Below are 15,748 nucleotides of genomic sequence, written 5' to 3' on the forward strand. Positions count from 1 at the left end.
ATTGTCAGTATCCCCATTGAAAACGCAGTCACGAACCAAACTACAAACATGGACTCCCAGAACACACAGCGCCCTCTGTCACCGGCCTATTGAACTCAGTTGACAATCATCACACACTACCTCGTTATTCTAACCCCTGCTAGTATTTCTCTCTCGTCTTTCGCTTCACCTACTTTGTGTTGTTTGCATGATCGATTGACCCTCGCCTGGTTACCGACTACGTCTCTCGTCACACGATTTGGCTTTGTTTGCAGTCTGCTTCCCAATCTCTTTCTGCACATACATCCATAAGTGCCTGCAACCTGACACTCATGTCGTCTGAGGGAGTTTTTCCTTGCCACCGTCGCCACAGGCTTACTCATTGGGGATAGATTAGGGATAAAATTAGCTCATGTTTAAAGTCATTAAAATTCTGTAAAGCTGCTTTGCGACGATGTCTATTGTTAAAAGCGCTATACAAATAAACTTGACTTGACATGCGTCCAGACTTTTAGATATGGGGTTGCAGGATCTCACTAATGGGTGGCACAATTAAATGACACATAGCATAACACCATGTTGCATTTCTAAAATGTCTGATATCTATTTTAGAAGGAACAGACACATAATGAAGGCACTGTACTGGATTTATAAATATCCTATAGTTCCAAATACTACAGGGATTTGGGCAAAACACCTACAGAGCCACATTGATGAGCTAGATATGGTTCATCACATCAACAATTAACCCATCATCTGAGAATCATTTGAGGTCATGGTTGGGGTGGCAAGGGCTACTTTAAAGTGCATATTCTGGACCAATTTTGTTTGTTTTTTTATATGAAAGTATGTCCCTTTACACACTCATCCAGAAGGGTAATTTTGCACAAGGCCATCTGTCTACAGCAGAAAAAATAAAATAACAAAACGCGTCTGGAAAAATCCCAACGGAGTCTGGAGCCAGATTCCAGTGTTGCCAGATTGGGCGGTTTCCTGCCCAAGTTGGGCGGTTTCAAGTGCATTTTGGCGGGTTTTGAACATATTTTGGGCTGGAAACGTCAGCAGTGTCTGGCAACACTGCCAGATTCGTGACGTTATCTGCAGAAGCGCCAGCAGGCTGCGAGAGCTTTGCACGGTTTCAGTGCACAGCCTGTGTAGACCAAGCGCTCCCATTTCTCTCTCATTGTCTGGTCTTTTGGGAAACGATGAGTACTAATCCCATCAAGATTGGTGTTGCTACACCCTCCTATGATACATCTGTTAACCATTTTAATCATTACGTGATAACGTAGAAGAAATTTACAGAAAACCACCAGGTCGTTTTCTAATAATAATAATAATAATAATAATAATACATTTGTTTTATATAGCGCTTTTCTTAACACTCAAAGACGCTTTACAAAAATTACACACACAACATACACACAGCACACACACAGAGGGAAAACAGAGGGAAAAAGGGTGGATAATAATGGAAGATGATGTATCAGGTATTGTAAGTAGCATTGAAGAGATGAGTTTTGAGTTGGTTTTGGAAGGACAACAGTGTATCAGAGTTTCGGATGGCTTGTGGGAGAGAGTTCCAGAGAGTTGGGGCAGCAATGGTGAAGGCTCTGTCTCCCATTGTACGATATTTGGTCCTGGTGGTGGGTGTAAGAAGATTTGCGTCAGCAGAGCGTAGTCGGCGAGTAGGAGAGTAGCGTTGGAGGAGATCAGTCAGGTATGGGGGAGCGAGGTTATTAAGAGCTTTGTAGGTGATGAGGAGGATCTTGAAATGTATACGTTGTTTAATGGGAAGCCAATGAAGTTGACAGAGGATGGGGGTGATGTGTTCTCTGGAGGGGGATCGAGTGAGCAGTTGGGCAGCAGAGTTTTGAACATATTGCAGCTTTTGGAGAACATTGTTTTCTCATAAACAAACCAGTGCTGACGTAGGATTCAGAGGGAGGCGTCCCACACATGACGTCACGAAAATCAATGTTTGCCGGGAAATCCAAATGCCAAGTTTTTTCAGAGGCGGACCACTTCGCCTCAAATGCCTTGATTTCAACTGAATTTTTCTGGTATTGCGCAAGGTAAAATGCAAAATGTGACAGATATTTGACCAAAGTTTAATATAAAATAGGAGAATTACATTGGTCTTGCTCCTGAATTTACCCGTGATATACACTTTAAGGGTGGCCATCCTTGTGCCTTCCCCCTGATCAAGTTGGGCTTTTTATTGGTGGGAAAGTGTAATCAGAGGGGACTTACAGGCAGCAGATAAGAATGTAATTCCTGGCTTCTACTGTATTTCTCACTTTGTCCTCAACCATCCATAATGTTATTAACAGCCATAATGTTTTGAGTTCAACAAGACCGGTAAGTTGGGGACAGCTGTTAAGTTCACATCCTTTTTCGTTAATTCGCACTATATTCCTGTAAAGCCGGCTTTGTTTATTTACTATGAGGCTGCAGGAACCTGTTGATCCACTCTGATGAAACCATGTACACATGAAACAGCAGGGACGACTATAGCACATATTAACTCCATCCTCTCTTTCTCCTGGATTAGTCCTTTCATGTTTTGTTTTGTTTTTCAAATAGGATAAAGAGAGAGAGAAAGTGCAGCAGCAGCCTACCTCACATAGAAGGGAGATATTGGTCTTTCGTCCTCCTGAGAGCTGAAACGAAAGAGAAAAGAGACAAAAACAGGATTTAGGACCCTGCAGCAGTGCAACATAGACCGAGCGTGTGGCAGCACACTGCCTGAAAAATCTCCGAGTAGCTTTTGTAAAGAGAACAATGAGAGCCGAGTGCCACAGCTCGGTGCCTTTGTGAGGCTTGTCCTGAGTAATTATGCAGTAACAAAGATCTAAAAATTGAATGTCTATGCAGTGATTCTCATGTGGATTTCTCATTTATCCTAGAAAATACTGGCTTATTCTTCAGTAACTCACTCACTGCGTGTTCTTAAACATTGCATGCATTATGAACCAAATCAACTTTTTTTTTCTTCTAAACAACGGGAAGCTTTATAGCTGTCGGAGTAGCTACAAGTAAATAAAACATTATTATTTCATCATTATATGGTTAAATTTCCTCATTCTCTTGACATTACCCAAGATTACCCACTTTCTTCAATCTGCCTCAAACAGTTTCCTATTCGCCCCTTTACCATATCCCACAATCCACTGCGCGGTTGGGAACTTTTGGTGGCCAGGCCCAGGCTGCTGATAATGGTACAAAAACAAATACTGGGCTATATAATCAATTTTGATGTTCAAATATTATGACGTCCAAATATTCCATCCAGTATCTGTAGACGCTTATCCTGTGCAGGGTCGCAGGCAAGCTGGAGCCTATCCCAGCTGACTATGGGCGAGAGGCGGGGTACACCCTGGACAAGTCGCCAGATCATCGCAGGGCTGACACACAGAGACAAACAACCATTCATACTCACATTCACACCTACGGTCAATTTAGAGTCACCAATTAACCTAACCGCGAGTTGGCCTAGTGGTTAGTGTGTCCGCTTCTCGATCGGGAGTTCTACTCACGGTTGGGTCATACCAAAGACCATCGTAAAAATGGTACCTACTGCCATCTGTCAAGGCATGCTGCAACACAGACGCGAATGGGGAGTCAAACTCTCGCAGTTACCAGAGGACTAGCCCCCCACTGTAACCCTAGCTATGTAATAGAGATCTTGCATGTGACGTCACAGCCGATCCAGATTGTAACAGACGCCATTTTGTCGGTCAAACGCCATATTTCTGCCTTCTACTTCATTCTGGTTCTACTTCTGCTTCTACCTTTTCTTCTGGAAAACCCTACTATATACAATTCTACTACAACGGCTGCGGCTACAAGCTCTCCCTACCTGTGCACGTTTTTTATGTTTTTTGTGTGTATTTTTGCGTGTTGTTCGTCTGTACCGGACTTCAATATCCACTACAACCGTATAGACTTACTGGACATTGGTTTCCAGCAGAAAATGACAGTTTGTAGCGATTTCCATCGCATGCACAACATTCCGGACGAGATAGCGAGACCAGCGGGGTCTCCGTGGATTGTTATCGGGTCTGGCAGGCGAAGGAGGCGGCGTCGGGAGAGGAAGCAAAAGCGAGGCTGCGCCGGCCTGTTGACTAAGCTCAGAAAACAGCCACTCAAACCTCCACTGCCAAGCCTCTACCTCTCCAACGCCAGATCCATGGTAAACAAGACGGACGATTTGGAATTACAGCTGGAATTACCTTATTCTATTCTATTCTATAATCGGCTGGTCAGTGCTATACTAGATACTACTGATATATCTAGTATCAATACTAGTACTCAATACTTAAGTGACTTACCCGTCCAATGAGGATTGTTATTTTCTTGTTTACAAGATGCCACATCTGAGGGGGGCTGACAAATCCTGAATTTCTGTAAAGATAACTGTCCAGAGATTTATAAGCACGCAGTGCTTCACCACTGAACAGCGAGGGAAAGTTTATGAGGTAATTATACACATCTGGGTATTCCACCTCTGGCAGTTCCATATCCACTGACACGGTCGTGAAAACTATGTCCGGTAAGCCATAAGGGTCACTAATCTGTAGGTCGTTTATTTTAGACATATATCTAGTTATCTGTTCATTAGAAAAATGAGCCATGTAGTCCGTCGGTTGAAATTGATCCATTTTGTACACGAGTGCAGCAGTATTCAGCGGTGTTTTTTACCAACAAGATGGCGGCTGTGTACTTTCCGGTCACGTGACTGCAAGATCTCTATAGGTGAGAGGCTGAGGGCTACGGAAACGGAGATCAGCACCGCCCTATGCGCCACATGGCGTGGGAAGGACTTTGATTTTTGACTTTGGATTAGCCTAACCTGCATGTCTTTGGACTGTGGGGGAAACCGGAGCACCCGGAGGACACCCATGCAGACACGGGGAGAACATGCAAACTCCACACAAACTTCCTTGTTGGCTGCTGGGCTCGAACCCAGGACCTTCTTGCTGTGATGCGACAGTGCTAACCACTACACCACTGTGCCACCTGCTCAAATATTATGTCCAAATATGTTCAAATATCGGACGTTCAAATATTATTATGTTTGAATATTGGATGTTCAAATATTACTACAGGTTTACATGGTCACACAGATTTTTTCAAGATTAATTCTGCTCGAAATGATTGCACACTTACAATTTGTCGTCAGTTTGGATGTTCAAATATTGGATGCAAGCTGAAATGTGATGTTATCAGATTGCTTTTTATGTCTAGTTAGGCGACTCATTTTAGATTTTTCGGATCACGGATCCGCCGACGACAGTTAAATACTACCGCTGAAAAAATAAAAAGTCTGTGTGTATTTTTATTTGAACCGCCGAAACGTACAAAAAGAAATGACAAAATTTTGGGGTCACATATTTTTCTTGTAACAGCATTGTATCCCCAGTACTAGATCCTATTTGTCACAAGTAAAAAGGAAAAATCGTAAATACAAACGACAACGTGTGTTGTATATATCCACTTCAGCCAAGTCAGAAAACGAAACTATTTATGACATTGTGTATTCACTTGAATGTTATATTTGAATGCTGTAAATTCTACGGGGAGATTTACGACCGCTTTACGACAGTATAAACCTCGTGCTGATCATGGCTGATGCTGACAGCATGGCTTCCGAGCCATCGACTCAACTCTATGTAAGCATAACATGTGGTAAACAAAAATCTTTTCATTGTCTCACTGACCAAAACGTGGGCGATTTCGTCTCTCAAGCGTTGAAGGTAAACAATGAAAAGATCAAAACGATCTTTGGTTCACAGGGAGAAGGTAGCAATTTAACCAGGGCCATGCTGAGCATGCCTGCAGTAACGTTAGTTCGAGATTTTGGCTGCAGGTATCTGACTGGAGAATTAGAAGAGGAAGGTGCCGGAGAGAGTCCTCTCGAACCGAGTATCATGAAGGTATCAGCCCTCGATGTGCTAATGAGAGCTCAACGGTCATATGACCACACACCTTCAAAGAAGAAGTAAGTACTGGAATACTAGTCCAGTTTTATATTAGAACACACACACACACACACACACACACACACACACACACACACACATATGTATATACACAGTATATACATACACACAAAAGTGTTGTGTGCCTACTTAGGTATTTTTCGTTAGCACAGAAGCTTTTTTTGGGGTCATTCTTATATTATCACCCATCCAGCCCTTTCACTTTCACTCTCTGCGTTGTTTACATGAAATATGTCTGTGAAGATTCTCAGTCATCCAGGTCATAGTACAACCCCGATTCCAAAATAGTTGGGACAAAGTACAAATTGTAAATAAAAACGGAATGCAATAATTTACAAATCTCAAAAACTGATATTGTATTCACAATAGAACATAGACAACATATCAAATGTCGAAAGTGAGACATTTTGAAATTTCATGCCAAATATTGTCTCATTTGAAATTTCATGACAGCAACACATCTCAAAAAAGTTGGGACAGGGGCAATAAGAGGCTGGAAAAGTTCAAGGTACAAAAAAGGAACAGCTGGAGGACCAAATTGCAACTCATTAGGTCAATTGGCAATAGGTCATTAACATGACTGGGTATAAAAAGAGCATCTTGGAGTGGCAGTGGCTCTCAGAAGTAAAGATGGGAAGAGGATCACCAATCCCCCTAATTCTGCGCCGACAAATAGTGGAGCAATATCAGAAAGGAGTTCGACAGTGTAAAATAGCAAAGAGTTTGAACATATCATCATCTACAGTGCATAATATCATCAAAAGATTCAGAGAATCTGGAAGAATCTCTGTGCGTAAGGGTCAAGGCCGGAAAACCATACTGGGTGCCCGTGATCTTCGGGCCCTTAGACGGCACTGCATCACATACAGGCATGCTTCTGTATTGGAAATCACAAAATGGGCTCAGGAATATTTCCAGAGAACATTATCTGTGAACACAATTCACCATGCCATCCGCCGTTGCCAGCTAAAACTCTATAGTTCAAAGAAGAAGCCGTATCCAAACATGATCCAGAAGCGCAGACGTCTTCTCTGGGCCAAGGCTCATTTAAAATGGACTGTGGCAAAGTGGAAAACTGTTCTGTGGTCAGACAAATCAAAATTTGAAGTTCTTTATGGAAATCAGGGACGCCGTGTCATTCGGACTAAAGAGGAGAAGGACGACCCAAGTTGTTATCAGCGCTCAGTTCAGAAGCCTGCATCTCTGATGGTATGGGGTTGCATTAGTGCGTGTGGCATGGGCAGCTTACACATCTGGAAAGACACCATCAATGCTGAAAGGTATATCCAGGTTCTAGAGCAACATATGCTCCCATCCAGACGACGTCTCTTTCAGGGAAGACCTTGCATTTTCCAACATGACAATGCCAAACCACATACTGCATCAATTACAGCATCATGGCTGCGTAGAAGAAGGGTCCGGGTACTGAACTGGCCAGCCTGCAGTCCAGATCTTTCACCCATAGAAAACATTTGGCGCATCATAAAACGGAAGATACGACAAAAAAGACCTAAGACAGTTGAGCAACTAGAATCCTACATTAGACAAGAATGGGTTAACATTCCTATCCCTAAACTTGAGCAACTTGTCTCCTCAGTCCCCAGACGTTTACAGACTGTTGTAAAGAGGAAAGGGGATGTCTCACAGTGGTAAACATGGCCTTGTCCCAACTTTTTTGAGATGTGTTGTTGTCATGAAGTTTAAAATCACCTAATTTTTCTCTTTAAATGATACATTTTCTCAGTTTAAACATTTGAGATGTCATCTATGTTCTATTCTGAATAAAATATGGAATTTTGAAACGTCCACATCATTGTATTCCGTTTTTATTTACAATTTGTACTTTGTCCCAACTTTTTTGGAATCGGGGTTGTAAAATGTGGGTAGTAATTGAGAGCAACTGGACTTGCTAGAAGATTCTTGAAGACGTTTCACCTCTCATCCGAAAGGCTTCTTCAGTTCTGTCTGACAAATAGGGAGTATCAGGTATTTATCCTCTCATGGATGAAAAGCAATCCTAAGGTGTTGTTGAGTCATCCTGTTGGTGTGGGTCACTGGGGGCTGGGTGTGAACGGCCTAGAGAGTCGTTGGGGTGATCAATGGGTTGTTGGTTCTCTCTGTCCAACAACCCATTGATCACCCCAACGACTCTCTAGGCCGTTCACACCCAGCCCCCAGTGACCCACACCAACAGGATGACTCAACGACACCTTAGGAATGCTTTTCATCCATGAGAGGATAAATACCTGATACTCCCTATTAGTCAGACAGAACTGAAGAAGCCTTTCGGATGAGAGGTGAAACGTCTTCAAGAATCTTCAAGCAAGTCCAGTTGCTCTCTTTTACCACCCACAGTTTACTATGACCTGGATAACTGAGAATCTTCAGACATATTTCATGTAAACAATGCAGAGAGTGAAAGGGCTGGATGGGTGATAATATAAGGATGACCCCAAAAAAAGCTTCTGTGCTGACGAAAAATACCATGGAACCAGTAAGGCCACCCATTTTTTATTTTTAGGTTCACAGATTTTTTTCAACATATTTCTGATAATGTCAGTCGAAATAAAAATAAAAGTGTCCTTGTCTATTTTTTCTTTTTTTTTTTTTTGCATGGCAAAATTTCAATGTCGGATTAAGATGATAAAATAATTTAAATTCAAAAGACTCCCTTTACATATATATATATATATATATATATATATATATATATATATATATATATATATATATATATAATGGCCCTATCATTTATATCAGATGTATTTGTTTGAATAAAATATGTGTTCACATAATTCTATATGGAAATAAAAAAGTCAAAATCATCAGTTCATTCTATCTACAAGCAAGCTTGCATGTTACCAGCACAAAATAGAAATGCTACCATCACCAATATTAAATTTTAAACCACATCCTGAATGGCTTGGTGGTGAAAACAGAAGCACATGAATAAAAAAGTCAAGGTCATACGTAAATAAATAAAAGTAGGCAAATGTTTGTGTGTGTGCTTTAAGATAAAGATGCCTAACATTAACACTCCATGCACATGTAGAGAGGCAGTGTCCTCATAATACAGTGGTGCTTGAAAGTTTGTGAATCCTTTAGAATTTTCTATATTTCTGCATAAATATGGCCTAAAACATCATCAGATTTTCACACAAGTCCTAAAAGTAGATAAAGAGAACCCAGTTAAACAAATGAGACAAAAGTATTATACTTGCTCATTTATTTATTGAGGAAAATTATCCAATATTACATATCTGTGAGTGGCAAAAGTATGTGAACCTCTAGGATTAGCAGTTAATTTGAAGGTGAAATTAGAGTCATGTCCCAACAGCTAGCCGCTGTGTTCAGGGATCAGGTAGTCGAGGCCCCTGCCTTCGACTGCCGGCCAATCCACGCTGCACCGGCCCCGTACTACTACCTCTGTGGGTGGTGAACCCACAGGAGGTCAGACCCATGTCACCCCTTCAGGCTGAGCCCGGCCGGGCCCCATGGGCAAAGGCCCGGCCACCAGGCGCTCGCATACGAGCCCCAACCCCGGGCCTGGCTCCAGGGTGGGGCCCCGGCTGCACCATACTGGGCGATGTCACGGTCCTTGTTTTGTTAATTTCCATAAGGGGTTTGGTGAACTGCTCTTGGTCTGGCCTGTCACCTAGGACCTGTTTGCCTTGGGAGACCCTAACAGGGGCGTAATGCCCCAACAACATAGCTCCTAGGATCATTCAGGCACACAAACCCCTCCACCACAATAAGGTGGCAGTTCTAGGAGAGGACTATGTCTCTCGGCTGGCCTGGGAACGCCTCAGTGTTCTTCCCGGGGAGTTGGCCGAGGTGTCTGGGGGGAGGGAAGTTTGGGCTTCCATGCTCAGACTGCTGCCTCCGCAACCCGGCTCCGGATAAGCGGATGAAGATGAGATGAGATGAGATTAGAGTCAGGTGTTTTCAATCAATGGGATGACAATCAGGTGTGAGTGGGCACCCTGTTTTATTTAAAGAACAGGGATCTAGCAAAGTCTGATCTTCACAACACATGTTTGTGGAAGTGTATCATGGCACGAACAAAGGAGATTTCTGAGGACCTCAGAAAAAGCATTGTTGATGCTCATCAGGCTGGAAAAGGTTACAAAACAATCTCTAAAGAGTTTGGACTCCACCAATCCACAGTCAGACAGACTGTGTACAAATGGAGGAAATTCAAGACCATTGTTACCCTCCCCAGAAGTGGTCAACCAACAGAGATCACTCCAAGAGCAAGGCATGTAATAGTCAGCAAGGTCACAAAGGAGCCCAGGGTAACTTCTAAGTAACTGAAGGTCTCTCTCACATTGGCTAATGTTCATGAGTCCACCATCAGGAGAACACTGAACAACAATGGTGTGCATGGCAGGGTTGCAAGGAGAAAGCCACTGCTCTCCAAAAAGAACGTTGCTGCTCGTCTGCAGTTTGCTAAAGATCACGTGGACAAGCCAGAAGGCTATTGAAAAAATGTTTTGTGGATGGATGAGACCAAAATAGAACTTTTTGGTTTAAATGAGAAGCATTATGTTTGTAGAAAGGAAAACACTGCATTCCAGCAATAAGAACCTTATCCCATCTGTGAAACATGGTGGTGGTAGTATCATGGTTTGGGCCTGTTTTGCTGCATCTGGGCCAGGACGGCTTGCCATCATTGATGGAACAATGAATTCTGAATTATACCAGCGAGTTCTAAAGGAAAATGTCAGGACATCTGTCCATGAACTGAATCTCAAGAGAAGGTGGGTCATGCAGCAAGACAACGACCCTAAGCACACAAGTCGTTCTACCAAAGAATGGTTAAAGAAGAATAAAGTTAATGTTTTGGAATGGCCAAGTCAAAGTCCTGACCTTAATCCAATCGAAATGTTGTGGAAGGACCTGAAGCGAGCAGTTCATGTGAGGAAACCCACCAACATCCCAGAGTTGAAGCTGTTCTGTACGGAGGAATGGGCTAAAATTCCTCCAAGCCGGTGTGCAGGACTGATCAACAGTTACCGGAAACGTTTAGTTGCAGTTATTGCTGCACAAGGGGGTCACAGCAGATACTGAAAGCAAAGGTTCACATACTTTTGCCACTCACAGATATGTAATATTGGATCATTTTCCTCAATAAATAAATGACCAAGTATAATATTTTTGTCTCATTTGTTTAACTGGGTTCTCTTTATCTACTTTTAGGACTTGTGTGAAAATCTGATGATGTTTTAGGTCATATTTATGCAGAAATATAGAAAATTCTAAAGCGTTCACAAACTTTCAAGCACCACTGTATACATATATTCTTCCATGATTGCAACCACATACACAAATCCCTTTGTGAAATCTCTCAGGTATTAAGATGCCAGACATACTTTAAGGGAAATTGCATAACTTTTCAGCATTTACTAGAGTTCCTCAGTCTGGTAATGGGATTAAACTAGTGTGTCTACAGCTGTGAATTACAATACAAGCTGCTTATATATTACCATAAATGAGAGAACAATGGCATCTTTCAGCAAAGCTTTACCCATATAGCTCATATGGGGAAAGTGAAACATGCAAAAATGACTGGAACATTGAGATCCTTTTGTTCATTTACTGCTGCCGAATTCTCGATTCTGATTGGTCAGAAGGTGTTGAGTAATTTTCTATAACAGAAGCTCTGACAAGTTTTGGTTGCAAGATTTATATGAATGTTCTCATTATAATACTGTATATTATCGTTGCTAGAGATGTCTTGCAACCACGTGATCAAAATGTGCTACGTCATGAGCGTCCGCCACGATGGTGGATATACAAAGCAACTAGGATGGCAGCCGCTGAAAGCGCGTCTGTAAACAATGCTGAATTTTCTCTTTATTACCATGATTTGAACGATCGCGCGAAGATAGATGTGTGTGTTTTTGACCCATATTATTTAAATAAGTCAGGCTTTTCTGAAGATAAGACGCTTCTACCGACCATCGAGCACAAATACAGGTCATTTCATCCCATGACCATTTCGTCCAAAGCGTTTTTCATATGCACTATCAGTTATTTTATATTTCAGGTATTTGTTTGTTCGAAAAAAGGAGGAATTCTCAATGGAATTTGACTGAAGCAAAACACATTTTTGTAAAGCAAATGAGTGCCATAGTAGGGATCATATTAAATCTTCAGGCGTCGAGCAGCGCTCTCGCAGGGGCTTCGTTCGCGAATCCCGGGCCGGGGCGTGGTCCTACCGACCCGAGACTGTGCTCTTTCCAAGGGGGAGGCTTAGAGGGAGGTGCCTGTAAAATCTGTCTTTGCTGTGAGCTCTGTTAGCCAAGTTATTAATTTTTTAAAGCCGGCTGGATCATGTTAAATCTTTAGGCGCCGAGCAGCGTTCTCGCGGGGGCTTCGTTTGTAAATCCCGGGCCGAGGTGTGGTCCTACCGACCTGAGACTGTGCTCTTTCCAAGGGGGAGGCTTAGAGGGAGGTGCCTGTCAAACTTGGCTTCATTGAGAGCTCCGTTGGCGGAGTTATTAATTTTTAAGCCAGCTGGATCGTGTTAAATCTTTAGGCGTGGAGCAGTGCTCTCATGGGGCTTTCATTCACGAACACCGTAATACCTGAAATATAAAATAATTGATAGTGCATCTGAAAACGGCTTTGGACAGAATGTCTTAACTATTGGACGAAATGATCATTGGACAAAGTGTCCTGATCCCCTCGTCTCCTCTCTGTACCAAGCCTCAGAGCTTCCTCTTTCCGAATCACGGACGGAATTCTAAAAAATCAGAATGCGCCATGGTCATGAGTACTGTTGTGACCACAACCACATACAGCACAAAGATATGTCAGAGCTAAAAGAACGCTTAAAGTGCCATTCCACCATTGGATGTATTCTTTGGCATAAAATACAATATATTTTGACAACATATATAAATGGTATCACTAGACAGAGAAATCTTTTAGCTTCAAAATGATATATCAAACATAATTTTTTGACAACAACAAGTATATTAATTTTGCGACCAAAGTCACCTACCCTTTTAATTTCCGCGCGTGATGTCATCGGCAGGTTCCCCTTCTTGTGTACCACGTGACGTGTGACGTGGCACATATCATCAGCAATGGCGGATAGAACGCGATAAAAATAATACCAATAAATCTAGCTAATACCAATAAATCTAGCTAACTGAAAGATTAACTCAAAATTTTTCGCAATTTTTCTGGCCCCCATATACGAGAAGAAATGACTCTCTCACTTTGGGGGGTTTCCTGGTCTAAAAATAGACCGACACGTGGTACACAAGAAGGGGAACCTGCCGATGACATCACGTTTCACTACCGCGCGGAAATTAAAAGGGTAGGTGACTTTGGTCGCAAAATTAATATACTTGTCGTTGTCAAAAAATTATGTTTGATATTATCATTTTGAAGCTAAAAGACTTCTCTGTCTAGTCATGTTGTCATAAAATATATTGTATTTTATGCCAAAGAATACATCCAATGGTGGAATGGCACTTTAAAGCAGTGGAAAAACAAAGAGAGTTGCGCATGTGTGACTATGTTTTGTATGGAATGTCACTTGACCCCACATTTGTATCTCCACCAACATGGCCGACATCCGGGTTTCTATTTTGCTTTGACGTCACTTGCAAGTCAAGGATAGTAACAACCTCTGACTTGGAAAAAAAAAAGAAGAAGAAATCGCTTTGTAAACTTGGGACAGTCGACTCAACCTTGAGTTCAGTTTGTGACAAATCAACATGGCTACTCAGGGTATCAACACTAAACAAAGCAACACTTCTTCCCTTTAAATGAGTTATGATTTGTACCATATAAGTATCAATCAGATCAATCAACACAGACATATTCACTTGTTAAATTTATATCACTGACTAAACAGTGGGAGTTTTGAGGAAGAACATATACATCACTCATCACAGTTAGCTGGCTAGATTGTTGCTTGAACACACAGAGGTTAAAAAAATCGACATAAATTCCCAGTTCCAACATTCCACTTCTGAGGTAAGTCAAATGCAGTGTTCTAACGGAACTTGTATGGTGAACAACCTATATAGTCTAAGGCTAAAAATAAACAGATTTTTAAAAGTGGTGTTATTTAAGTGTTACTATGGTGAAGTTTTCTGTAAGGTATTTATTTAACATTAGACATAGACACAGTCTTTAGTGTCAGCACTAGTGTTCAGTCAGATATGGCCCTTTTCCACTACCCTTTTTCAGCTCACTTCAGCTCGCTTCAGCTCACTTCAGCCCGATACGGCTCGCGTTTCGACTACCTTAGAACAGCACGACTCAGCTCGCTTCAGCCCTGCTTAGCACCCAAAACTCGCACGGTTTTGGAGTGGGGCTGAAGCGAGCCAAACCGAGCCGAGTGGGGCTAGGGGCGTGAGGAGACACTCCCCTGTGCACTGATTGGTGAGGAGGAGTGTCCTCACATGCCCACACACGCCCCGCGAGCACGCTGGGATCTGTAAACACCGTAAACCCGGAAGAAGAAGAATTACGAATTACGAGAATTTCTGAAGCCTTATGCGCCTCGTCTCATCTATACGCTCTTGCCAGTATCTGTTGGCGTTGTCGGTGGCAACAAGCCACAGCACCAAGACCAGCAACACTAACGACTCCATGTCCTCCATGTTTATTGTTTACTATCCGGGTCGTGAAACTACCGCTTAAAAGATCACTGATGTCACTGTTTGCGCCGTCTAACGACATCACGTGACGTCCACCCACTTTTGCTAACTCCACCCAATGTGTCCACCCACTTCCAGCCAGCACGGTTCAGCGTGGTTGTAGTCGAAATGCAACTCCAACAGCCCCGCTCAGCTCGACTCAGCCCGACTCAGCACAGCACGGCTCAGCCCAACTCAGCCGCGTTGGTAGTGGAAAAGCGGCATAAGTTTTTCACCACAGGAAAGTCTTCAGGACAAATGACTTTGTGCCATGACAATGCCTTTTTTTTGTCTTATTAACTGCAAGAACGAGGGATGACTGTTTATAGCTGCTATAATATAAGTGATAACAGGAACTCACTTTTTCATGGAAGTTCCAGAACATTAAATGTAGCTATGATGTGTTGATCATTAAGAAATTTAATAATAATAATAACAATAATAATAATAATAATAATAATAATAATAATAATGTTGGCATACTGTTGTGGTATAAGATGAATAAAATGTTTTAGGACACGTTGATTTAGGAAAAGAATCAAATTTGCAATGGTAACAGTAATCCTGCTTATACAATACAGTAAAGTGTTAACCTTTGTTGACAATATTTCCTTTTTCTTCTCTATTCTGCATTTGAATATTGACATATTTCCAGTATATTACATAGACACGAGTGTTTTACTGGGAAATATGCCACTCATATTTTTCATACAAACTGCATCCGGAACCTTGAGAACTACAACCATGACATAATAATAATAATAATAATAATAATAATAATAATAATGGCTGACGTTGAGTGGTATATCAGATATATTCCATTCAGCTAGCATGGTACTGAACAAGTCAAAAACGAGTTCAATATCATGCTAGTTGAATGGAATATATCTGATATACCACAAAAAAAGCGAGCCCATGTTATTATTATTATTGTACATACGCATTCCTTTCGGGTGTTCAATACGTCTTTCTCTTTCAAAATTCTCTCAAAATCTTCCGTATTTAACGAAGCAAACCTGGCGGCCATGTTTGTTTACACATTGTCACAGTCACTCGCTAGCGCGGACGTTTTACGTCTCCGATGTGTGACATCATGTTGTC

At 42.0% G+C, this 15,748-nt stretch overlaps 1 protein-coding gene across 5 annotated transcripts in view; it reads right to left on the minus strand.

Moving 5' to 3' along the window:
• The window catches only part of fam13a (family with sequence similarity 13 member A), a 281,599-nt gene that overhangs the window by 111,956 nt on the left and 153,895 nt on the right, over nucleotides 1-15,748 (minus strand). For all 5 annotated transcript variants that reach the window (XM_060926493.1, XM_060926495.1, XM_060926497.1 and 2 more), the window contains one exon: nucleotides 2,601-2,642. In XM_060926493.1, coding sequence (XP_060782476.1) covers nucleotides 2,601-2,642 — 42 coding nt within the window. The remainder of the gene's footprint in view (nucleotides 1-2,600; nucleotides 2,643-15,748) is intronic.

The sequence above is a fragment of the Neoarius graeffei genome, chromosome 7 (assembly GCF_027579695.1).
Source record: "Neoarius graeffei isolate fNeoGra1 chromosome 7, fNeoGra1.pri, whole genome shotgun sequence".
Lineage (NCBI taxonomy): Eukaryota > Metazoa > Chordata > Actinopteri > Siluriformes > Ariidae > Neoarius > Neoarius graeffei.